At 35.4% G+C, this 24,598-nt stretch overlaps 1 protein-coding gene across 7 annotated transcripts in view; it reads right to left on the bottom strand.

The window, feature by feature from the left end:
- Window positions 1–24,598, bottom strand: part of PALLD (palladin, cytoskeletal associated protein) — a 193,411-nt gene that overhangs the window by 113,544 nt on the left and 55,269 nt on the right. For all 7 annotated transcript variants that reach the window (XM_068681192.1, XM_068681193.1, XM_068681194.1 and 4 more), the window contains 8 exons: window positions 17,998–18,176; window positions 15,609–15,675; window positions 14,878–14,983; window positions 13,929–14,003; window positions 11,751–11,892; window positions 11,380–11,403; window positions 3,397–3,516; window positions 1,561–1,903 (listed from right to left, as the gene is read on the bottom strand). In XM_068681192.1, the coding sequence (XP_068537293.1) occupies window positions 1,561–1,903; window positions 3,397–3,516; window positions 11,380–11,403; window positions 11,751–11,892; window positions 13,929–14,003; window positions 14,878–14,983; window positions 15,609–15,675; window positions 17,998–18,176 (1,056 nt within the window). The remainder of the gene's footprint in view (window positions 1–1,560; window positions 1,904–3,396; window positions 3,517–11,379; window positions 11,404–11,750; window positions 11,893–13,928; window positions 14,004–14,877; window positions 14,984–15,608; window positions 15,676–17,997; window positions 18,177–24,598) is intronic.

Raw genomic sequence — 24,598 nt, 5'->3', positions numbered from 1 at the left:
CGCTAACTGCTTTGTCTTCTTTCAGATAAAGATTATGTTCTTCAAGAACCAAGAAATTATTTTATCACCAGTTCTAATTGGAAGTATTTCCAACTTGGTTAAAGTAACGGCTATCTACTTCTGGTTGATACCGTAGCAGTTGTTCTTGCTTTCATTTACTAGATAAAGTTCAATACATTATCTTTGGTGAATAATTAGACAGTGATTTTCACCGTATTTTTAAAAACAAAACAATTTTTGCATAAGTAGCAGTGAACGCTATATAATGGGAAGTCTGTTACACAGCTTTCTCTCCTCTTTCCAGGGCAACCTTACTTCTGAGAAGGAAAGCTCTGGGGTGAAGCTTGCTTTTAACTACTGCTGGTGCTGCTATCTCCTTCCTTCACAAGTGGGTCTTGCAACAGATGTGAGGGATAAAGGACCATCTGGCTCACTCCACATCACGTACTGTCATCTGCAGGTTGCCTTGCTCAGCAACCTCCCTCCCAGAAATGTAATCACCACCATATACTATTCTCTTTATATTTCTACCACTCCTCCTCCTCTTCTGCAGTGTTGACTGCTTACAATGACAAAGACCAACAGAAAGAAAAAGGTGATAAATGCAGAAAGGGAGCACTGACAGCTTGCTCCCTCAGGCATATATTTTTGTGCACTTAAGATTAGAAGATATAGTATATGGTTGCTAAAAGAACAATATTTTTATATTTTGTAAGTTATCCTGTGAAATCATATAATTCAGCAAGTGACCTTGCTAAGCCTGAGGACCTTATTTCATTATTCTTATTTTTTTTTATATATATAATTAACGATCCCTTCTGATTATCAATTCAAGTGAAATAAAATATCATTTCAATTCCTTTGTCACACCGCAGAAGCCTTTGAGGGAGATGGAAAAGTGGAATCTGCCCAGTGCTAATATCAAGCTATAAATTAAAAGCATAAAAATTGCTCTTGTATAAGTAGGGTGTCATTACTACCATAAGGTAAATATATTACTGATTTTTTCCCCACATATTTATTCCTTCCTTGAGGCTTTTCATTTTCAGGTTTTCAGTTATAAAAGAATAACTGTAAAATAGCTGACAGCAGAGTGAGTTACATGTTACATGTAAAAATAAGAAATAATACAACCATTACACAGCTGAATATCTACTGACTACAAAAATAAAAATAAAAACTAAGAGTAGTGAGAATAAAAAAGGCTAACCACTGTTAAAAATGGAACAGCATACAAGAATCTCAGGCCACTATGACATTTAGATAAAGCGACCAAGACAAAAAGCACGGAACAACAGTCAGTAATACTTATTGCTTTTTTGTGATTTTACCTTAAAAACTTCTATAGAATTTGGTATATGTAATACACTTCCCTTTCATATAGCACTATGAGAAAGAACTATGGATTCAAATCTTTGGGATATAAAAGCAATAAGAAGCATTAAGGAGATTGTTCAAGAGTTTGCCCATTACTGGCCTAACAGTAAATTAGTGTAGGCAAAAATTTACTTCCAACAGATAAAAAGTTTATAGAGAAATGAAACAAAACAAAATACTCACAGTTTTGGTTTGGCAAGCACAGGTGGTGGCTCCTTTGCGGGTGAAAGCAAGACAGCTGGAGGTGAGACTGATTTATCACCATTTGGCTTGCTGTTGATCACTCCATTTACTCCATGAATGGGATGGATACCATTTGTTTTTTCCTCAGACGAACTGAGCTCTAGCTGAAGGGCTGCCATACCAGATCTCAGTTCAGTATTATTTGCTTGGTGGTTCTCTGTGTGTTTCTTAGGAGGAAGCTCAAGAGAGCTAACTTCAGCAGGAGGAAGTGGTGGAAAATGGTGGAAATCATCACTGTTGGATTCCCTTGTCAACAATTCATGACTGGAGCTTTCTGAGTTGGCTAAAAGAAATCAAAAAGAACGTCTCTCTGACAAGTCATAAATAAAGCACAGGGCACAGGCATGCTGTACTTTAAGGCTGTTAAAAGTGAGATTGCTTTGCTTCTGTGGAGATATTTTTCTAGACCTGTTGTTAATTTATGCTGAATTAGATACACGATAGGCTATTTGTTTTCTGACTTTGCCTCATGCAAAATGCACAACACAGAACCTTATGGATACCTCTCATACTATTCCAGAAGTACAGTCACTAACTGAGATGGCATGGCCAAGTACTATGGGGCGACAGAGGCTGAAACAGTATTTCCCTTCCTGGAGTCGTAGCATCATTTAAACATAAATCATTCTAAAACACTGAAATATGTATGTATATATAGCGTGTTTACAATGGCAGCTGTGGTAATTCATTGCACAACAGTCTGTATGTAAACACACTACAAAACTAAACATAGCACAAATAGAGTTTTCTATTTTACAAAATGCATATGCCACATTCAGTAGTATAATATCATTTGTTTTCATTTTGCCTTTGCTGCCATCTAGTCCCAGAAGCCTAATGCTTAAAAATCTGCCAGGTTTGTGGCAGACACTTTAAAATATATATTTTACACAAATAAAAATATTAAACTAGAAAGTGAACCAATAAAAACATTCAGTTTGTTTTAGACGGACAATCTGTGGTTGACAGTATGATCTATAAATATTGATACGAATATTGACAGGTAGCTCACTCTCCCATTTTACAATGATGTACATGTAAGTTAGAAAGAGATGTCAGAGACTATCCTAGGATGACAGTATGTGTCAATGGTAGCACTGGGAGAAGCCAAGTTTTTAGCTCTATAATCCCTTGACTCAAACGGAATTCAGTTAAGGTTTCTCAAGATACATATTTTCTGAGTAACAAGCCTGGGATAGGTACACATAAAATTAGTTTCATGAATTTCCTAAAGGTTTCAATTTATTTGCTACAGTTATTATATGGTAATTTCTTTCTGTCCATCTCCCCTCCCCCCAATGTATTTTTTTTTTAAACGTAGGCAGTGTTTTAATCTTATTAGCAAAATGCTAGCTGCTTGACTAACAGCCTTTGTGTTTGCTAATTTATTTTCTTCATGTATTCTTTTTAGAGGAACTCTATCCTCTAGAAAGAAGTAACGCTGATTCAGCTGTTACTGCCTGAGAAGATGCTTCACTCTCTCTGTTAGTAGTTGGACTTTTGAAATAGACCTCCAGGAATTAATCTCATGCTATCTGAGGATAAGCAAAATCACATTCACCCATCCCCCACCCAGCAACAACTTTTATATTCAGATTATAACAGTCAATGTTGTGGGAAATGTAGAAAGATTCAGAGACTAAAAAGGAGATCTACCAAAGGGACTCCTGTCTTATGGAGGCTCTTTTCTGCAAAAGAAGCAGTCCAATAACTTCACAAATAAATTAATTATCTGAGCTCTATAATTAAAACCTCCTCTTTCCTTTTGTCACAAACCTGAGCAGACAGTTAGTTGCGCACTGCTTGTTACTGAACCGTGTTCATTCGTTGCTGTGCATGTGAAAAGTCCTGAATCTTCAGGAAAAGTTTCTGCAATTACAAGGGTACATATCTCTTCTGGAAATAAACAGAAAAATAAGCCACATTATAAACTACTTAAAGAACTATGTAATGTTTTTGCATTGCATGTTAGAAAGACATGTTAAAGTGCTCCTTACACAAAGAAATGGCCTTCCAAAGGACATGACTTCAGTGTAAATTACTTTGTATCTGAATCAAGTAAATTTACTCAGTCTTCAAAAGGGACCTGTCTTGAACAATAATTTTGCAATCCCAAGTCTGCACAGTCATTTTACACATACAATATCTTCATTTTTATGCAGGAAAATTACTTATTTGTACAAATCAACTTACTGGTTTTCACATACAATTAATACTTGCAAGCTCTTCTTGAATCTATGTAAGTGCCACCAATATGAATATCATATCATTGCTTCTTTCCCTTGAATTTTCTGTATTTAATGAACAATTTAGTTCAAATCCCATTCCTCGTAAGGCCAGGAAGTATTTTGTCATCACTTGCAAATAACTTTTTTAAGGAAACTGACCAGAATTAAAAGCTCTGGATGCACCAAGTATGTCCCTTCTATGAAGCTTGGGAAGATGATTTCTGTCTCTAAACAGGAATGGGAAAACTTAGGACAAGACAGCATCCCCTGAAATTCTTCACAATTTCATGATAAAGACATTCTGCAGCTGTTTGAAATCTCTTCATTTTCCCCTAAAGTGCCATCCTATATGATGCCTGCCCCAGTCTAAAAACTCCTATGAAAGCTGGGCGGTTCACATTTTGGGTCAGGTCTCACAGTAATATTTTCTAAGTCCATTCCATTCATTTATTATAGATATATTTAATTATCTAGGTATATTTTTTCCAGATTCTTCAGAGAAGTCACTTTGTTTTATCTTTAATTGTAAGTGTATTCTAACTTTTTTTAAAGGTTCAAAATATAGTTAATCTAAATAATGTTAGTATTTACACAACATACATAGACAATCTTACTACTGGACATTGTTACATCATAGCTTTCCTTAACTAACCAGGAGTTTCTTTCAATTAAACTCATTTTCAACCCTCAAAACCAATCACAGAAAAGTGATTATAGAAGATTATAAAAAAAAGATTATAAAATATATTTCAAAGTTGAAAGGCATATTGGACATAGAATCCCAAATATTACAAAAAATTCAGTGGACTATAGCTAATAAAAGAAAATTGAGAAGTGCAGTAAAATATTTGAGACTCATATAACTAACTTTCATATGAAAATGCTCGGTAAGACTAGCCTCATTTATTTTAGATCAAACAATGAAAATATTTTGTAGCTTTTTGATGTTGTTGTTGTTTTCTTTCCTATTTTTCATTGTGGAAGGACAAACCAGTGTCTCATTTAGACAGTTAACAAAAAAATTATGGATTTTTTCCAATGTTTTTGACAATGTATCCAAGAACTTAGTGTGCTGGAAATGGGCTAAAAATGAATGACTAAGTAAAGATTTGGCACAGAGCTGATTTTCAGACTGCAGAACATGTTTTTTTTTTTTTTTTTTTTTTTTTTTTTGGCAACACAGAGAAGTCATTCTGTGTTTCTGTGTAGCTGTAAGAGGCATGTCTGGTAATAATGTAGCACGTTGGATCTTATCTGACCCAGATGAAGATTAATGACTCATGAAAGGTCTTATCAGGAAAGTAATGGGTAGCACAAGCTAGGTTTTGAACTACTGAGATCAGCTTTTTTTAGTCTTGGTGTGTCGTAAGCAGTTTAAGCTATATTGTTAAGCACACGTGTGTACTCCTGGACCGAAGTGGCTCTGGGGATGCAATCTGATCCGTGCAACATTCTGGTTTCCTGTTAAATGAGCAGCAGAAATCTGAAAGCTGGGTATTTCAGGTCTGCAAAGGAAAATAATTCCCACCATGCTGAGAACTGCTCTTTGAATGAGGGCAAAGGTACTACAAAATATAATAACCAATGGAATTTCTATTTTCTGCACAGCCAAATTAATTCATACTGTTACTTCAGTTTTGCAGTTATGACCACATGAGAAGAGCTGGTCTTCAGTGATGAAAGAATTCCAATGGTTTGTTTACCAAAGCAGTATATTTGAGAATTATACAAGGTAAACTGCAGAAATACTTGTGAGAGAAACTGACATTAAATTGGTAATGAAAATAACGAAAACTTAAAACTCAGTCTTCCTAGCTGAATGAGCAAGCTAAAACACATTTGTGATCAATGATGAGAAAACCAGCTAAAATGAAACATTAGGGAGGGGGAGGGGGAACAACTAATCAAAAGGTAGCTTAGGCTAAAAGCACATAAGAGCGACACAATGCCATTGTCACTTTGCCTCCATCCCCAAATCAAGAATCGCTGACCTCCAGGTCCTTGCTAAAAGGCTTACCACTGTGGAAAATATAGAAATAAAGCACTAGTTTGACAAAATAAATATTCTTTAAAAAATTCTATAACATTATGTGGATGCATAATGCTCTGAGTGTTTTTCCAGTTCTAGGTCCTGACTTATGTAATTAGTTTTCTTTCTGCTGCTGTGCTGAGTAGAATCTGATGATCTGAAGTAAATAATGTCTGTTCTACTTCCCGGTAATCATCAGCTGACAAATAATTTCATCTCAAAAATGTGTTCCAGAAAGCAGCTCTGAAATGCTGTTCTCAGGGCCTTAAAACATATTTAACACTTGACTAAATGAATACAAAAGCACTCTGTTCACTGAAACATGTAAAATGCTTAGGCATGCAAGTACTTGACTATTTTGTCAGTTATTTAGAAAGAAAGATTACATTTTACCAAGTAATCCCTTCCCTTTATGGTTCATGAATCCATTAGGAAGAAGAATCTTTGCTAAGACCGAACTCCAGAAACCTGTTGCATTTGAACAGATTTCGTCACTGATGATGTGTTTATTTCAGAATGTTTCTGTGTATCATATGAAAGGTAGAGTATTTCTCATATCTGCACCTTCATCTCCAATTGTGATCATTAGCTTCCTATTAGTCTATATATAGTCCTGGGAAACAAGTAGGGTCTTTTACTAGTAGCTGTGTATTATGGTGCAATGAACAGAGCTGTTTCTGTCCATACAGGTTCAAATCCCTGAGTTTCCTTCTGTAAAGACAGTGGATTGTCACAGTGGTGGTTTTCTCTTCGAACTCCAACCAAGCCTGGCCATCTTACCTTGTAGAAAACCTGTCTCTAATTCTCCCTCTTTATCTCCAGCCATCAGATGTCTAACTGCAAAGCAATATGCCTATCAGTTAACTCTTTTTAGGTGTCTGTGCATCTTATAGATATAGAGAATGGAGATGTGGAAATAGAGAAGAACTGAACATGTGGAGTAGCATACCAGAGGGTAGTATCTCAGCCCTGAAGACACCCTTAACTTTTAACAACACAAACAATGAAAAAGTTACCTATTTCTGATGATCACTATTGCCCATAACATTACATTGGCCAGGCAGCAGTTCTGGCTTATTTAATATACTTTATGCCACTCATGAAGTGGAAGGCCAAATTTTTGAAAGATATATAAATCTACTGCACAAATCTGACTATATTTGAAGATCTCTCAAACTGCACTTACAAAATGCCAAGAAAAAAACCTGAACAACAGCAACTGTGCTGGTGAGCAAATCAATGTAGTTTTAGGGCAGAGAACCTAGTTTACAGCTTATGTAGTCAATACCAATAATGGCTGTTACCTAGCTAATTCAGGTACAATAAAGTCGAATACTGCTATTGGCACCATGGACTTCAGTCTCTAAGTCAGTGTTCAGGGCTGAGGAGAAATGAAGCCAGTGTACATGTAAGTGTCAAGGATAAGTTTATGCTAAAGCTTATACAAAGTCAGATACATTGCTGTAGATACTTAAGCCACCTAATTTGAAGTTGTCAGATAGATACTGAAATGAATGCATCTAGCAACAGAACGGTGAAAACGAAAGCACCCCAATAAGCCTTACAGATTTACAATTCAAGAGGCACAGCAGAAATTGTTTTTAAATTGCATAGTACAAAAAACATCAGGGGGTTACGTTGGATTTGGAAGTACCAAATAGCAAGAGCAGCTGGGGCAGTCAGACTGAAGATGGGATTGCTGACAGGATTCTGTAGGTACCTTGCAAGAGTAGAGTAGAATTGAAAATATACTTGATAAACAACAGCACGTCAGTTGATCAGACCATTCACCTTTCAAGAAGAATAACTGTAGATTATTTTCAGCTTTTCTCTTCATTTGGAACCTTGATTGTACCTTATTTACAACTGTGAGATTGCTGTCTTCAAGCACTTCTTTGCTCCTCAGCAGTAAAAGAGGCAACCAGATTCTGAGTCAGAGCTCCCTTGTTTCTGCTAAAGTATGCAGGGATCCTACACACACCCTGACCTACTGAAGTTCTTGTATTTAATATTTTGTCATCTATCAGAAAGCTCATTTTCTTGGGAGGGGGAGGGGGGGCGAGGGGACAGTAATGATTTCCCTGTATATTTTCAGTTTTGAACATTATGCAGAAGGAAAGAGGCTGAGTTATTAGAGTTGGAACCTTGGGACACAGCAGCCAGACAGTCAGTACAACAAGAAAGCACAACCCAAGAGAAGTGATGATTACTGAGATGTTTTTGGTGAACATACACAGGACTGTGTCCTGTGTTTAGGGAAGGAAAAAAAAAAAAAAAAAAAGCATGTATATGTGGCAATTCCCTGGCAATTTAAGAAAAATTACTTCATATAGTTTTCTTCTTACATGCCATCAGACAATTGTTTTAATGTAATTCAAGACAGTTTGTGGCTGACTCCAGACAGCTGAGTAATGGTCCAAATATCAACAGCTGGCAAATGACTCCATAGGATTTTTCATTCTCAGGCAGTCTGTTCTCCGAAGGATTCAGTCAGGATGGAGTCAAAATGTCAAAGAAAGAAGTACAGAGCAGGTAATGCTACAATCTGTGATGCTGGCTTTAAGTCATCCAACTAACTATTAATTCATGAACCAGTCTGGAGAGATTTGTGATGCAAACTGATTTCTGTCTAGACAGAAAGAGGAGTGCAAAACGCATTAGGGTAGATAGAATGTACCAAAAAAAAAAAAAAAGTAGGAAGAAAAAACCCTCTTGCTTCTTAATTTCTTATCTGTGAGAGTTCATGGAACATTTTTCTTTTAAATTATTAATATCAACCTAACAAAGGATAACCAATGTTTCTGAGTGCTGTAAAATGTGTATTGACAGCTAACATTTAGTTCACAACCAGCAATTAAAGTTCCACTATGACTTGTTACAATTTATGTAAAATTCCACAGATGTGCACTTGGAAATAATTTTAGAAATTATGTCTCTCTCTCAAAATTATCAATACTTTTCTAGTATAGGCATGTTGATTTCCCTTCTTAGTCTTATGCACATTCTCACATCTGCAGTAAGAAGCAGTAGTGTGTCTGTTAATGGGAGATTTCCTCTGCAGGTATTGTTTTGTCTGGCTTCTTAGAATGTGAATTGTGTCATAAACCAGTGCTGTACCTATCTGCTGAAACCCACCCAGCTTCCTGTTGTAGAAATTCCAAGACTCTTCATGACATTCTACAAAACACTGTAAATTGCTTATAATACAAAACAATGTTTGTCATTTACATCATAAGGAAATGTTCACATTTTGCCCAAACTTTATTAATTTACATTACCATTGCATGCACTGAGTCAATTTCTATACACATAAGCTGATGAGTGCACTGTCAATGATATTGGGGCAAGTAAGACACTGCACATTATTTAGTGGGGCTTAGTAGGAACCGCCTCAGCACAGAATGAAAAAAAATGTTTACTAGTATACACACAGTATACAGTGCACAGCGAGTCCAACAGATATAGCACTTAGTTCAATGAATTCAGAGAGAACAGAACACCAAACCAAAGTCTGCCAAAAGAGTTTCAGATTAGATATTACAAGGAAAAAAATAAAAAACAAACAGCAACAAAAAGAAAAACAACAAACTAGTAAATTGCAGACTTCATACTTTCTGTCATGTTAGAGGAGAGTGTGTATATAGTCCATGTGATTCTACAGAAAAGAAGCTCTTTGTAGCAGTGAGTGAGATGTATTCTCACTCACTGCTCACTCACATCTCACTCACTGCTACAAAGTAATATAGTAGTAATAATGTAGTAGTAATAGCAATAATGTAGTAATAATAGTAGTAATAGTAATAATGATTACTATTCTCGTAACAGTAGTAGATTAAATCTAGAAAAGCAGATCTTAAAGATGCCGTTACTTGAACAGGAAATATGTTTTCTCTGGGAAGGGGAAAAGAATCAACCCAATTATATATTTTTTAAAAAAAATTAAAGAAAACAGCTAACTTGGGAGGCTTATGTCCTGACATATATTCTGAGAGAACGTTCCAGGAGTGATACAGAATTGAACATACAGTAACACAAATCTATTGTCCTTGTTACTTTTCATATCTAAAGGCTTGATATGATATTGAAACTCTCCTAAAGCAGTTTTGCACTGTAACTTAGCCTTAATTTTTAGCCTTAAAGTTTGGGCTATGACTATAAACTACCAACAGTCTATGTCTGTTAACACTCAGACATGTTTTAATTCCTCATTAGAAGTTAATTTGATTTTCCAACACTTTGTCCTTCAGATGGCTCACATTTCAAGCCTCCATAAAATCAAATGATTCAGACACATGTATTCTGGGCATCAGCTGTTACCAGTGGGGGTATTACTACACATCACAATTTGTACTATTAACTCAGAATAAAGTGTGCATGTGCACACGTGCGTGCATATTTGTATATTATGGCCATCAAATAAAATACGTACTACAGGGAAATAATTTTGTGAAACGGTAAGAAAATTAGTGAATAACTGAGAAAGAAAAGCAGAAGATTTCCTCTTCCTCTCTCCCCCCCACCCCTCCCCTTCTCTCCATTCCATGAAAACTAAGAGAAAACTACATTTCTTCTAGGATTAACCCTTCACTGCTGTTCCTTAGTCCATATCTCACAGTCACACTGCTGCTTTACAAAATATTCTGCTGCTAAGCCCTGCAGTCAAAGACTGTCAATGCAGCTCCTCAAAGTTCAGGCCATGCCCACATTGCAAATGTTCTTCAGTTCAATGACACTCTTTGGGAATACCCAGATCTCAGAGAACTTTTCTGTTTTATCTTTCTTTTCCGTGATAAAATCTCCTTCTAAATCCAAGCATATTCAAGCACAACTAGCCACCCTCTTAAAGCCAGGCTCAGACCCTACCACTGCCTTCCTTCCACCTGTTGATTGACTTAGAAATATTAATGCAAAGATCAAGCATTCTCAGCCTTTCAGCATCCACTTATTATTAAAGAAACTAAGACAGCACATAAGGGCAAACAGCAGCCAGACTAAACCTGTAGTTGGAAGAAGACTTTTTGTTTGCTGAAATATAGGAGTTATCTTGCAAATCGGCTTCAAAAAATCAATGTGCCTTTCTTTTGGAGGGTCAGATTTTACTTGCATCTAAGACAGCTCATTTCTGTAAAGCTAGATTGGCAAAACTAGCATTTAGTGGTTGGGTGTTATGAAACTCTTCTGAGTACAATTTGGGTAATGGAATTTTGTGGGATTTTTTCCCTCCTCAAGAGCATGCAAATTGCTCATTTTCTAAGAATAAAGTTTGCTTCAGAGTTTAGGCTGTGGGGCTCTCCTGGCTGGTCTAAAAGGAATTTACTGTTTAACTAATAAAGGAATTGCTGTAAAGCACAGTGTAGAGTATGGAAGGTGTGATAAAGAAACATTGTCTTTAAGGGGGTTTCATATTACCAGTGCTCAGCAGAAACATTTTTCTATTTACAGCTTGAATACAAACTCAAAGAGCTAGTGAATCAAGAGATTATTTTTTCATATGACTCTTACCAGGTTCAGTTGCAGATCGTGGCTCTGCATATCACATCACAAGAAGGGGAAACAAACAAGAAAAATGGAGTTAGAAATTACACTAATAAACAACATATTATTATAACATCCAACATCCAATATATTGGATGAACATATACTAAAATTTTGTAAGCAAGTATAGAACCTTTGCAGACACATTTCAAAATAAGTATGACTAAATGGTCTGCTGGTAGCAATAGTTCAATTATTACTACTAGCCATTAACCATTATAATGTGAGGAAGAGAGGACTCTATCCAAAACTCAGTCCTTATAGACTAATTTCATGATAATTCCACCCCCCTAAACCTGCCTCATATTAAAAGTAGCCCCCTCAGATTATTGTCTTACTTTTTTGGAGAATTCTGAAGTCTGGAGAATCTTGAATTTCAATGCCCTGTCGAAACCACTTAACATGAATGGGAGGGGGTCCTCTGACCCTGCATTCCAACACTACTACCTGTCCTTCAGAGGCTGTGGAGTTTTGTAGCTCCTGAAATAAAACAATCATAATTCAAATGAACCAGCAGTATTTTACATTAAATAAAAATATTTTCTTCCCTTTGTATTTCAACTTTATTTCTCATTTTATTTTTTGCAATAGTTCTATGAGAATTGCTTTCACTCTGATTACATTTGACTAAATAAGTTTTTTCAAATACATTCTTAACATGACTAAAGATGGAGAAGGTGCATAAGTATTTAATTCCTCATACCACAAGAAGCAGGCAGTTACGGTCTCATCTTTCATTCTTTATCCACAAAATAAATAAATAAATAAAATTCTGCAGCTAATCAATGCACACATTGATTGACTTGGTTTGAGAAAGCAGCTTTGCTGCTTTCAGGTCAGCCTCTAGAACAGAATTGCTTTTCTTTTGAGCTATTTATAGCCATCCAAGCAAAATCAAATGACACAAATAAGATTAGGATATATTAGCATGTGTATGTGCACCTTCTGAAGCAACATTATGGCTGTAATAAATTCTTACATATGTATGAAAGAAAATGCAGATCTATAATGGAGATCACAATGAGAAAGGAGAACCACTATTTTAAGTAACAGAGTTGATGGGAGACAGTCACTATTTTTGCCTTTGTTATCTATCTGCAGATTATAAAGCAGTCTGTCTTACTCCCTTTCTAGTTTATTAATATAGTTTTAGGTCTTGGTGGTGCAGCAAAGCATTTGAACTTTGGTCTAACCTCAGAATTATTGCTAGTTACTATTCATAGATCTCTGTTTAATCAAATTCATAAGAATTTTGTAACGTGGACAACTAATTTTTTTGAGTTGTTCCCTGAAATTTATATAGAAAGAAATTTGTGTCAGGAAGCTGGATGAGTATATTTTTTGTTGTTTACATATGTTTTTTCCTTCCGTAAGAAAAGTGATTTTGGTTTAAACCATTTAATATTGGATTTCAGAGACAAGAGAGCTGAGGACTGGGAGGAAAGAGTGGGGTTTTTGGTAGTTTCTGAGAGTGGGCTAGGCTTCTTCTATTTCCTACTCTTACTAAGATGTTGCCTGCCTGCTGAACTTGCAGCAACCACATTCTCTAATTCCTTTATTCACTCTCTTGAGGTAACTGCAGTTATATGCGCAGAACTCCAAGGAATAGAATCAGACCTTTCCTGCCATGAGAAAGGGATATGATGGATCCAAGATGGCCAGTTCGGAACAGGGCTTATATTTATTTTAGGCAAAATAATTGCTGTTCCACATTAACTTTCAGTCAAATTGTTTTTATGAAGTAATAAACAGAGATTTTTTATTTATTCATTTATTTATTTTAAATTTCAACTTTAAAACTTTAACAAATAGTTCCTGCTGTGGAAAGGATGGTCTAAGGGTACAATTAAAAGCGTGTTTTCGATTGAAGTTGCATCTTAGAGATCAGGGAAATAAGCTGATCTTTTTGTTGTTATGTTTTCCTACCCAATTCCTAATTCTAAAGTTTGATTCAGGATGAATGTAAAAATAAATATTGACTTAAATAATTACTTAAGAATTACTGAATAAAAAATTCCCATCTAGCCAGTCCACGTTTTATATTTTACAAGATACCCCAATGAAGAATATCTGATTTATTTATTTTTTAATTAACATAACTGGGTGGATTTTTTTTTTTCCTAAAACAAAGAACAGTAACTGTCTTCATTATTTGTTCTGTCAGCTAAATAAATGTTGTGAATGACGCTATATCATTATTATGATGTGCAACTGGTGACTACCTCATTTGACTTTACAAAATTTCTCAATGGAGAACAGTCATGGGCATAAGGCAAACCCATACAGAATATTCATGTAATTCTTCTAGTGATTTTAACAGGGTAGAGGCATACAAACTTCATTGTGGCAGCAGAAATGTATTTTTTAGGGAGTCATTAATACCAAAAAGGACCCACCTAGTGAAAACTGTACAAAAATTTAATGTGAGCAAAAACTCCTGTTTTAGGATATAGTTTTTGATATTTCCTTCTGGACTATATGAGTATGATATAAAAATAATGATGGAAAAAAAATACCTTTGTAAATATAGGTGCAGAATTGATAGGCTTAGATCCATCCAGACGATGCAGGTATGAAGTAGGACTTTGGACCTGCAAAGAAATGCAATACTATAAGAATGCAAAGAATGATGCTTTGAATAATATGACCTGCATATACTTATGCAATAATAAAAAATTCTCAAATGCACAGTCTTATTACGGTGTTCTTATTATAGCACACTCGAATGACATCACTATTTCTCTCTGTTGTATTTCTGATATCAATATGTTTCTGTATTTCCAATGAGAACTTTGTACCCAAGTGTCTTCGCCTTGAAGTATTTGTGTGTTTTATTCTTCTTAATATCATTCATATAAGTCCTTTGCACCAAAATGTTTTTGCATCTCCTGTTATTACATCCCTCAACTGACGTTGTAATAAATAAATCAGGGTACCTAAAACCTTATCTAGTTTAATCAAAGAAAGAGAAAGTAATTTTAACATGTGCAGTCTAACAGCGATTTTAATTTTATTTGCATTTACTGATTTACATGTAAACCTCTAGGTCATCCACAGTATCATTAAAACATACCATAAACTAAAGAACATGGATTTTCCAATTTCTTCTCTAAAAGGCACAGAGAAATGATAGTAGTATTTAATTTAATAATCAAGTTACATTCATTTGCGATTTAAATGAGTCACTATTAAATGATATCCTCTGTAATTTTCATCATCACCAGATGTCAGCTGCTCACATTCTGTAGTGATACATGCTGCATAACAGTCCATATGTATATTTACTTTTATGCCACATTCACAAGACAACTATCTGACTTTTAAAAATCGTAATTCTTAAGAGAATAACATAAGTTTACAGTTCAGTGGTATCATTCATTGAATTGACAGAGTTTTTCAGGACTTACAAATTTTGAAATAATTTTTTAAATACTTCTAATTAAAAAAAAAAGTGTCTAAAAATACCTGCTGACTGGGCACAGAAATAGGTTGAATTACAGCTGTGGTGACTCCAGACTTTGGTGAAGAAGGTCCTATTGTCAAAGAAACAGAAGTGGTTTTCTTTTGGGCCCTGCAGAAAACAAACAAACAAACAAACAAATAACATCAGACAACTTTGTAAATATGAAATCAGAATATGTTACTTAGTGACAACTAAGCCAACTTGTATTTTCTGCATCTTCAATACTTTTATTCAAACTGGTGCTGATTACATACTCATATCTGTGTAACCGTCTTACATTTTTATTTTGACTATAAGGCAGTTACATATCTGATTATCAGTGAAAAGATCAGCGCTAGAGAAAGTTTGAGTAGAACACAATCTTGGGCTAATTTATGCTTTCATAGTAAAAAGTACTCTTAAAAGATAAAAACTTAAATATATTTTGTTTCTTTGATTCTAGACCTCTGCATATTTCTCTGGAGGCACATGGCTAGGTGGTTCCAAACAAAGATTTGATTAACAGAAATTACTTCTAAATATGAAAAGTTGATTAGCTACATGAGTTGTCAGTAAGGGTAGACTTCTCAGAGAATAAGCACATTAATAAAGTCTCATATCACATGAAATTAGAAAAGACAAGACATACACAAATACACTCCAGATGCTTATTCAGATGTAAAACTACCAAAGATTTTCCAGTGCCCCTCATTAAGAAAATTTGAACAGCATTGGTTTTACTTTGCACACTTACTGTGGCATAGCTCCAGATTTTGATTTGAAAACTAAACTTTCACTCTCTGAATCTGTGGAACTGGCACCTGGAAAAGAAAATATATTCAATAATCTTTTACTGATGTCTTTGATATTTATATTCCAAAGGAAAAACTGTGCATTTCACTTCAAGTGACATGTACTACGCACCATAAGTAAAGACCTTGTAATATAGTGTTGAGAATTCTCTGTAATAAATTAATGCAGTTTTTATCTGATAAAACGTTGTAACTATGTACTTCAGACAGTTACAGAAATCATGTCCATGTCAATTGCAAACCACATTTTCCTAGGCTTTTAGCTGTATTCCTTGAAATAAAAAAAAATATATGATGAAAAAACTACTCTACTGGAAATGTACAATTTTATTTATTTGAATGTACTCTTTAAGCTTAAGAAAACATATGGCTTATATACAGATAATAAATCTTCAACCTTAATTAAGACTACTAAGTATAGAAAGACATTTCCAGACTAAACTTGCTATCCACTATTTCCACAGTTCAGACTATTTACATTGATCTATGCATAACATTTACATACTGGTGTTCCTTGCCAGTGGAAGTCCTGATATAGTGTATGTGTTTGGAAATATCTTGAACTCACTTGAAGAAAAGATAAGAAACCATTTGTGCCCATTGTCTTAATTTTTTTTAGTAACAACTGGGACTTCGAGCAATATTTATTCTAGACATTTATGCAGTACATATCATTCCTCGAAGGATTTGTGCATAAATATGCATAACTATATTTGTGATACAAATCATATACAATATGCATAGCACAGCATAGCTGGCATAGCATAGCACAGGGCAGCATAGCATAGATTGACTTACAGTGAAACAGAGCTTGAACTCAGGGACTCAAGTACCCCATTAGTTACAAAGTTTAGGCTACAAAAATCAAAGCAATAAGTACGACAGAAAAGGTAAGAAAAGAGAAGCAATGTCAAGTGAGCAAGGTAAATCTGTGTGAAAGTATTTCTCATGAGTGAAGGATAAACAAGTCTTGTGTGGTTAGGGTTGCTGTACAGCGTGAGGCATCAAAGTCATCAAGATTATTAACATACAATACATTGTTTGAATGACAATCTGCTTCCCTTAAAGATCATAGGGGAGGAGCCTAACAGCTTGCACAATTAATTCTCTCTTTCAAAGTTAAATCTAACAAATCTTCAAGACAGCTCTTCCACACAGTAAAAGAGCCAGATCTCAAAAAATGATTTTTTCTTCGCCATATCTCTCTTCCTAGCTATCGTGTCTATAATGCTGCTTCCAGAAGTAGTGCTGCTACTGTATCTGAGTATTTCTGTAATCAACGTTCCTTCTTTGAAGAAAATATCTTACTAGAATCCATAATCTTCTGAAAAAGCCTTGGGAATTTTGATATTATTATCACAGAACACAGTTCTGAGCATAAGAGAACAAAAGGAAGGAATCCCTATAAGTAATGCACTTTTGTCACTTTCAGCTCAATTATAGAGAAAAAAAATGCTTTATTAATCAAAAGCAATTTAATCATTTTGTAATAGTATCATTCAGATTTGCTACACATATTTGTTACATGAATTTGTTTGTCTTTTCAATTAATTCCTTAATGAATTTTAAGTAGTTACAAAAATGGTAAAAGAATAGACATTACTAATACCAAAATATTTGAAGATATATCAACTGAAATAAAAGTCAGATTTCAGTTAATATAATCATGACATAATACAATTATTCACATACCAAAAAAAAAAAAAAAAAAAAGAAAAAAGAATTTGTAACTGAGACTAACTTTTTTCAGAAAAAAAGAAATCTTGCATTATGACTAATTTTGAAGTCAAGAAAGATTTGGACAACTACTAGCATTTGATTCTGGACAAAACCAGTATGACTGATTTATAATCTGATTTTAAGTCAGTGTGCTGAATATGAAGAATTACAGCACATTCACCCATGACTGAGGAGGACTCATTTGGGACTGTCACATTTAATTGCATTTGGAGGAAGTTCAGAACTGACAACAGAATTACTGTTATCCTGAAAATCATAATTGGTAGAACTTGTCAAATCTCTTATTTACAGAGGCCATTTAAAAGCTACCTTATAGTAAAAGTGCTGCTTGTTCTTACTTTTCCATTTTTAATTTTCCTTTTACACCAAATAATCAGTAATCTACCCACTGACGCTTGGAACATCCATTGACATATCTGAATTAATATGATGTGGTGTTCAAAACATTTAGCATTAAAGGAAGGCTGGGAAACACCGTACAAATACCACTAAAGCAAATGCAATCTTAACATGCAGAACCACTATCAGAAGTAAACTTCAGCTTTGTTATCGTTTCATGTATGTGTTGTATCTTTTTATTTCACCTCTTACCTTCAATGAATATTTCAGCTGATGTACTATCTGAACCAAGGGGATTTGAAGCGAGACAAGTATAGCGTCCAGTATCGTCTTCAAAGGCTTCTGCTATAATTAGTGAATGAAGTCCTCCACTTCCAGAATGGATTTGAATGTCAGGAGAATTCTGGAGTTCTTTTCCTTCACAGAACCATCTGTAGCCCACACACATTTAGAAGGACAAAGGAAAAAAAAAAAAAAAAAAAAAGAACATTAAAGATTGGTTCAGGCTCATCACACAAGAAGACACTACACTGCTGCAAAAATCTAAATTGCTATTGAAAGCAGCACATGGTGCTTTGAAGTCTTTAATGGCATTTGCAAAGAAATAACTTGCTGGCTTCAAATTTCTTAAAGAGGCAGTGAGACATTTCTGAGTGTAAGTAAATTGTACACACCTACAAATTAGAACTATTCCCTGTCCTATTCAGGTAGAATCAATGCTTTCTCCATATCCCATGTACCGGCCTGCTTTGACTGCACTCTAATCCATTTCAATTTAACTTGCTTCATCTTTCGTTCTAATACTGACTGATTCTCCACAGAGAATGTTTGATTTTTGTCTATCATGCCCAGTCAACCTAATATAATCACATGGTACAGATTCCATCTTGCTAAACTTTAAACAGATTTAATCCTGCCTCAGAGTAGGAGCGTAAACTGTTTTCCTAGGCCTGGATTTTTATATATACATAACACATGCTCCCCTATAAAAAAGGGTATACTCCAGCAAAAATGCTGGTTTCAGGTATAGGTAAAAATATATACATATCTAGGGTGATTTACTGCTACATAAAAGCACAGCCTGCATTGTTTATGTTGGAACAATAAAGAGTTTGCCAACGGATCCTGCCTGGAGAGCTTGTTCCTGTCCTCAGCCTGCGCTGCTGCCATGAAGGTACCAGCTCCCATCTTTTGCTGTTTGATTCTCTCACATCAGCTACTCCTGTTCTCATAGGCTTCTTAACCCATATCCCCAGCAGCCCAGCAAGTATGAGAAGTAGACAGATCTTTTTAGCATTGGGTGGCTCTTTTTTTTTAAAAGGGCTGCCTTGCATTTTTGTGAGGGCTGGTAGATCAGTGAGTCACTGAAGGAAAATAGTTCGGGAACTGCTTTCCTGCCATTTTCAAACTTTCCCTGCATCCTGAAAACAAATTAAACAAAGTAACCCCAAGGAGTTACAGAACTGTCCCATACCTATTTAGGAAAAGCTTGCAATGCTACAGGATGACAGCATGTAACAGCAATCAGCAAGCAGCCTTGAGAAATGAGCTGCCTTACTTTTATTGCTCCTTTTTTTTTTTTTTTTTTCTTTTTCCTTCTAGTAAAGTATGCAGAACTGACAGAAAACTTTTCACAAAACTCTCTTCTGAAAACAGTAGACTGTAAAACTTGAAAATTCGTGTTTATTTCAGAATGCAGAGTTAAGAAACCTAACAGATTTGCACGTAAGACAATTCCCCTTAATGACTCAGAACTGTGGGCCAGCCCTCTGTGTTTATGAACAATAGGCCTTTCATTCCTGAAGGCTAAAAAAAAAAATAACAGAAATGTTGATAGTGACATTAAAACCATATGTAATTCTCTTCTGTAATTAAAAGCCCAGCAAGTTCCTTTTCTGCCTCTTATTGTGCCCAGAAAGTGCACACGAAGTATCATTTTTGGAAGGAACTAACAAACTTCCATTTGTTTACTCAGCAGACCCCTTTGGCCTACTTTTACAACTGTTGGGCTTGGAGACCAATTTATTCTGTCAGCTCAACTGCCAAAATTAACATTTCTCTCCCCCCTCCTCCCTGTTCTTTCCTCTCCTCGTCACAAGCCCTCCCTCTCCCAGTGCGAGGACCTCTGCTACTATTTCTACTCACTGGACCTTCAGAGGCCTAACCTCCGGGAAGCCTTGCCTAAGTTACAGTTTAAGCGATATGCACAAGAGAGAGGTTAATTCAATTTCTAGACAATCACAGACAAGAGCCTGTAATATGAGGCTCTACTTAACCATTGGTTCTATTTTTCTTTCCTTCCCAGAAACATCCTGCAAAGGAAACCCTCTCCTCCGCGCTTAATTATTTTCTCAGATCGATCCCATCTTAGTTTCATGTAACTTGGGCGGCTTTCCACTCTCTCCCAAATTCCACCCTCACAAAATGTTGAAGAAGCTGTGATAAGCACTTAACCCTGAAATAAAAAGCCCATGTACACATTTTTGTCAGGTGATGTTTAACAAGCAAGCTGCTTTCTCTGGAGGGCAAGTCCTTCACGCTTCCTCACTTCATGCATGTCTGCAGCTAGCCTCAAGCAGCAGGCCCTGTTCCTCAGCTCTTGTTGGACTGAGCCTCACTGCAGCACGCCAGTGACATCCCACCAACAGCAAGCCCCCGCCTGCTACATCACACGCTGCCTGCCACACGTTAGACTAACACGTTAACTATGCCATGCCATACAAAATTATCTCAGCCGTCGTTAACGTGATGCCTGAGGACCGGAAAGCAGGCCCGACGTTTGACTGCACTGCTCATGGTGGAAAGAACCACTCACATTCCTAACGTGGATGTGTTGAAATGAGGAATACTGGAATAGGTTTAGCTATATTCTCTTTCCCTCTCCAATTGTAATTTTTTTTCTTGTTTATCTACAAGTTGATAGATGGAGAAGATTAATTAATGCAAGTTGCTTTTGGAGATTATATCAAAATTAAGTCAGCAAGAAAATACTCAACTGAAATATCCTGCAAGAACTTGCTAGTTGCCAGTTCAGTTTACCACAGCTTATGAAAGAAAAAAGAGCTAGCTAAGAAACCTAAATGAAGTATTTTTTGGCAAAATGCTGACTAAATTTTAATTTTACATCTTATATATAAAGCACCAAATTGCTATCTACAGGCCTCATCAGCCCTACTGCTATCACTTTTGGAATAGTCATGGTAAGAAGATTCCTTAAGACTGAAAAGGGTTCAAAGACCCTTTGAAGCATTTTCTCTTTCTGGAGAGGGATCACCAAAGCAAGCAACAAATCACTATCAAAGGGAGTGTGAGCCAAAGAAACCTGAAGGACTCATGGCTAAACACAGAAAAACAGCCACTAAGCAAGTCTGACAGGAAAATGCTAACTGCGACAGCATTAAATCACGTCCAGTCTATTCCAGCCTACTGAACCTTGAGGGGATAGGAGGATTACTATTTAGGTGTGAGAAGTAATATTGCTTCTGGAGAACCAAAAAGCCCCAGTCCAAATCAAAACCAAAAGACAATGGAAGTAACACAGGAATAAATCCACTGCCCATGCTTTGCAAAAAAGAGAATTCTCTGTTAGAGACAGAGAATAGAGGACATTGGTTTAAAGATATGTCTATATCACAGGTTCCGGTTAGCAAAGTACAGAAGTGATCTGTTCTTTATGCCTTTGAGAACCTACAACAAAGTGTGCAGACAGAAATGAAACAGACAGAGATATTTTTGCATATATGTGTACATCGCAGAATAAGGACTCGAGCTTGCATCCTAGGTTCATTCCTGTAGACCATGTTAGCATTCATGCAAACTTGGAGAACTGTCCCCTTGAAAAAAAAGATCAGTAAGTACTGTCAGAAGAAGACAAAAAGATAAAATAAAAGGAATATACATTTTCTGTAATTGGAATTTGCTGTACCAGTCATTAACACTTGGGAAATTTCAAATTACACCAAATTTCTCTGATCTTTACTTCTTTCTTCTTCATTCTCTTTCCCTCCATTTCTCTTCCTGTCTGCATTTGCTCTGTACTACTCTCTGCCTTTCCTGTTCTGCAGCTATGCTTAGTTCTGACCTACGCTGTATCTCCTATACATTAATATGATAGCAATTAAGTATTTAATGCAGGCACTGAAACACAATCACTAGACTGGAAAGTCACTTCTCCAGGGAAGCAAATCAGAGCTATGTTGGTAGTGCGGGAGCAATGGTTAAGAGACTTGCTTTTCCTGACTCAAACTCTATTTAGCTTTTCCATTGGTTACATTATGGGATGACAGCAAAAACCAGTTAGCTGCCAGGTGAGAGGCAGTTCATGCACACTAACATCAGGTAGCAATTCACACAATATGTCTTCCGTTTTCACTCTTCTTTTCTTTATGCCCTCACAACCTCCATGTATGGAAATACATACAAGCACGTGTGTCTGGGATTTTAATGACTGTGAACAAAATATAAACAGAGCTGAACAGTACACTGACTGAGTGAGCACCAGGGCCTTAAGAAAAACAGTTCAGGGTTCTCTCTAATGCATAATCCTGCTGGAACTTGTGTTTTTGGAGAGTCACTGAGGAATAGAGAGGTTTTCTTTTCTGCACACTCTTAAAAGTTAATTTAAAATGGCAGCTGAAGTGAAACTTTAAGATATAGCCTTAGGGAAGAATTATAATAGTGAACTCTGACCACTACAAAAAGTGGAGAGAGATAAGTTGTGAATTAAAAAGTAATTTTATCCTTAGTGGTGTTAAGTATGTCCAGCAAGGAAAGTTAAACTGAAATACGTTAACATTGCAGAACTGGCAGAGTCAGCGTTCCCATCGCTACCCCATGGAACTTCCATTTTGTGAAGTCTCCATTCAAGTTAAACTGTCCAATAATTCCTGACTGTAAAACATCACTACTTAAAGAATCATTATAATATTTTTTGAAAAATCATATTTGTCATAAGATTTAGAGTCCAGTAAACAGATAATTTCAGATGCTTGTTATTTACACACAGCTTTTTTTTTTTTTTTTTTTGAACTGTTGGTAAAACAGTATTTTTATGCCTTTTTGTAACAAGTTATTTGTAATGGAGCACCCTATTCAAAACAATTGTGAATCTATTAATAGTATAAATTATTTGAGTGAAGATATTTGGAACTATGACTACATCTCTTGGTAATTCTGCACTGAATTTAAGGTTCAGGACAAAATTGTCTGGGAATATCAATCTTTTTTCCTCCTTTTTTAATTTTTAAAGGAATTCTTACAGTAGTCCCACTTAGATTCATACATTTATTTTCTTATTGGAAGTCTTAAAGATGGGGCCTTAGTGTTGGAGAACCATAAACAGTAATTTAAAAAGATAAACATTTTTTTAATATTTATAATAATTTGACTCTACTACAGAAAACTACAGAGAATGAGTTAAAGATACAAGACTATTGTAACTCAGTAAAATTTAACTGATAGATTGAATGTCTCTGTATTAAACCTGCATTCTTATAAAAACCTAGAAGATATGCATGCTACAATACAGTAATGGAATAACTGAATGTAAAGGAAAAACCAGGGAGATTTAAAGAACAAAACTGAGTTATATTCCTTGTCTACCATGAACGAGTTTAATACTACTTTTTTCTTCATAGAAGCCAGAGATAATATACCATGATGAAAATAGCTTTATTTGGACAAGTAATCCAAAACTATTTCCTTGTGATTAATAAACTGTTCTGCTATAGAAGGCTGTGCTGGAGGTTATGGTAATGTTCTGTTCACTTATGGCTACTCTTTGCAAAAAGAAATTTTTTTTAAAAAAATGGGTATGTAGATTTTTTTTTTTTTAATTCATTTCATGTTAAATTCTGTGATTATAAGGAAAATATTTAAATGTTTAACAGAAAACCAATGAAAGTTATCTAACAACTTTCTTGTTGAACTGGCTTCAAAGCCTTGTAAATACATTTATGACATAATGCAAAGAATCAAGGGAAGCGACGCATGTCATCCATGGTATTCTGGTGCTGGGGCAAATGGTATTTCACAAATGCATCCAGTAGTATCCAAATGAGAGATCATATTTCAGCTAATCCTGATTCATCATGCAGAACAAAGGTATCTATGCTGTTCTTACTGAATAAATAAAGTTGCAGGGAGATAATCTTTCAAAGGCCAAAAAGAAAACAACAAAAAAACAAACAAACAAACAAACAAAAACAAAAAAACAAACCCAAACCAGTCAATATTGAAGAAAAAGCTTTTAGGTTTTCTTCTCTAACCAGAATTAACAAATATCTTACGTTTATACACCAACTTCTTCTAAAACTTATTGTGTATTCTGCAGTCAGCCTTCATGTAGAAAATAACAGAATGTTGAACTGTATGCTGAATTACTCCTATTCCGTTCCTGAAGTCCAAAGTTTAAATCTTACCTCACATCATATTTTATCTTTGCCCTTTGCCCCAAAAGATTTATCTTTTTTCCTTATTTTTGCCCATCAACAAAACATGGAGTAGCTTATTACTCTGTATGTTTAGCTGCATGTTTTTTTTCAAAACAAAGGTCTTGGCCATGTGTAGGTATAAACCATAGACTTCACAGTTTCAGAAACCTTACACAGAACTTTCTTTTCTGTATTGGAGCACAAGTTAGTGATATGTTCCTTTCAGAAGCAGCAATTTAACTGACAAATATGTGTGGATAAATAATTGAGCTCCTTCTACACGTGGTTAATCATCAGATCAAGGAAGAGAGAAAATACTGTGCAATTTAGTTACCAATTATGTAAAGCAAACAGCAGACCTTTTACTACAAGCATGTTGATTATTTACCACTCATGCAGATAGTTATTTAAAAATAACAAAT

Source organism: Anas acuta, chromosome 4 (genome assembly GCF_963932015.1).
Source record: "Anas acuta chromosome 4, bAnaAcu1.1, whole genome shotgun sequence".
NCBI classification, from domain to species: Eukaryota; Metazoa; Chordata; class Aves; order Anseriformes; family Anatidae; genus Anas; species Anas acuta.
The sequence above is the reverse complement of the archived record's forward strand: the minus strand, read 5'-3'. Positions and strand labels throughout refer to the sequence as shown.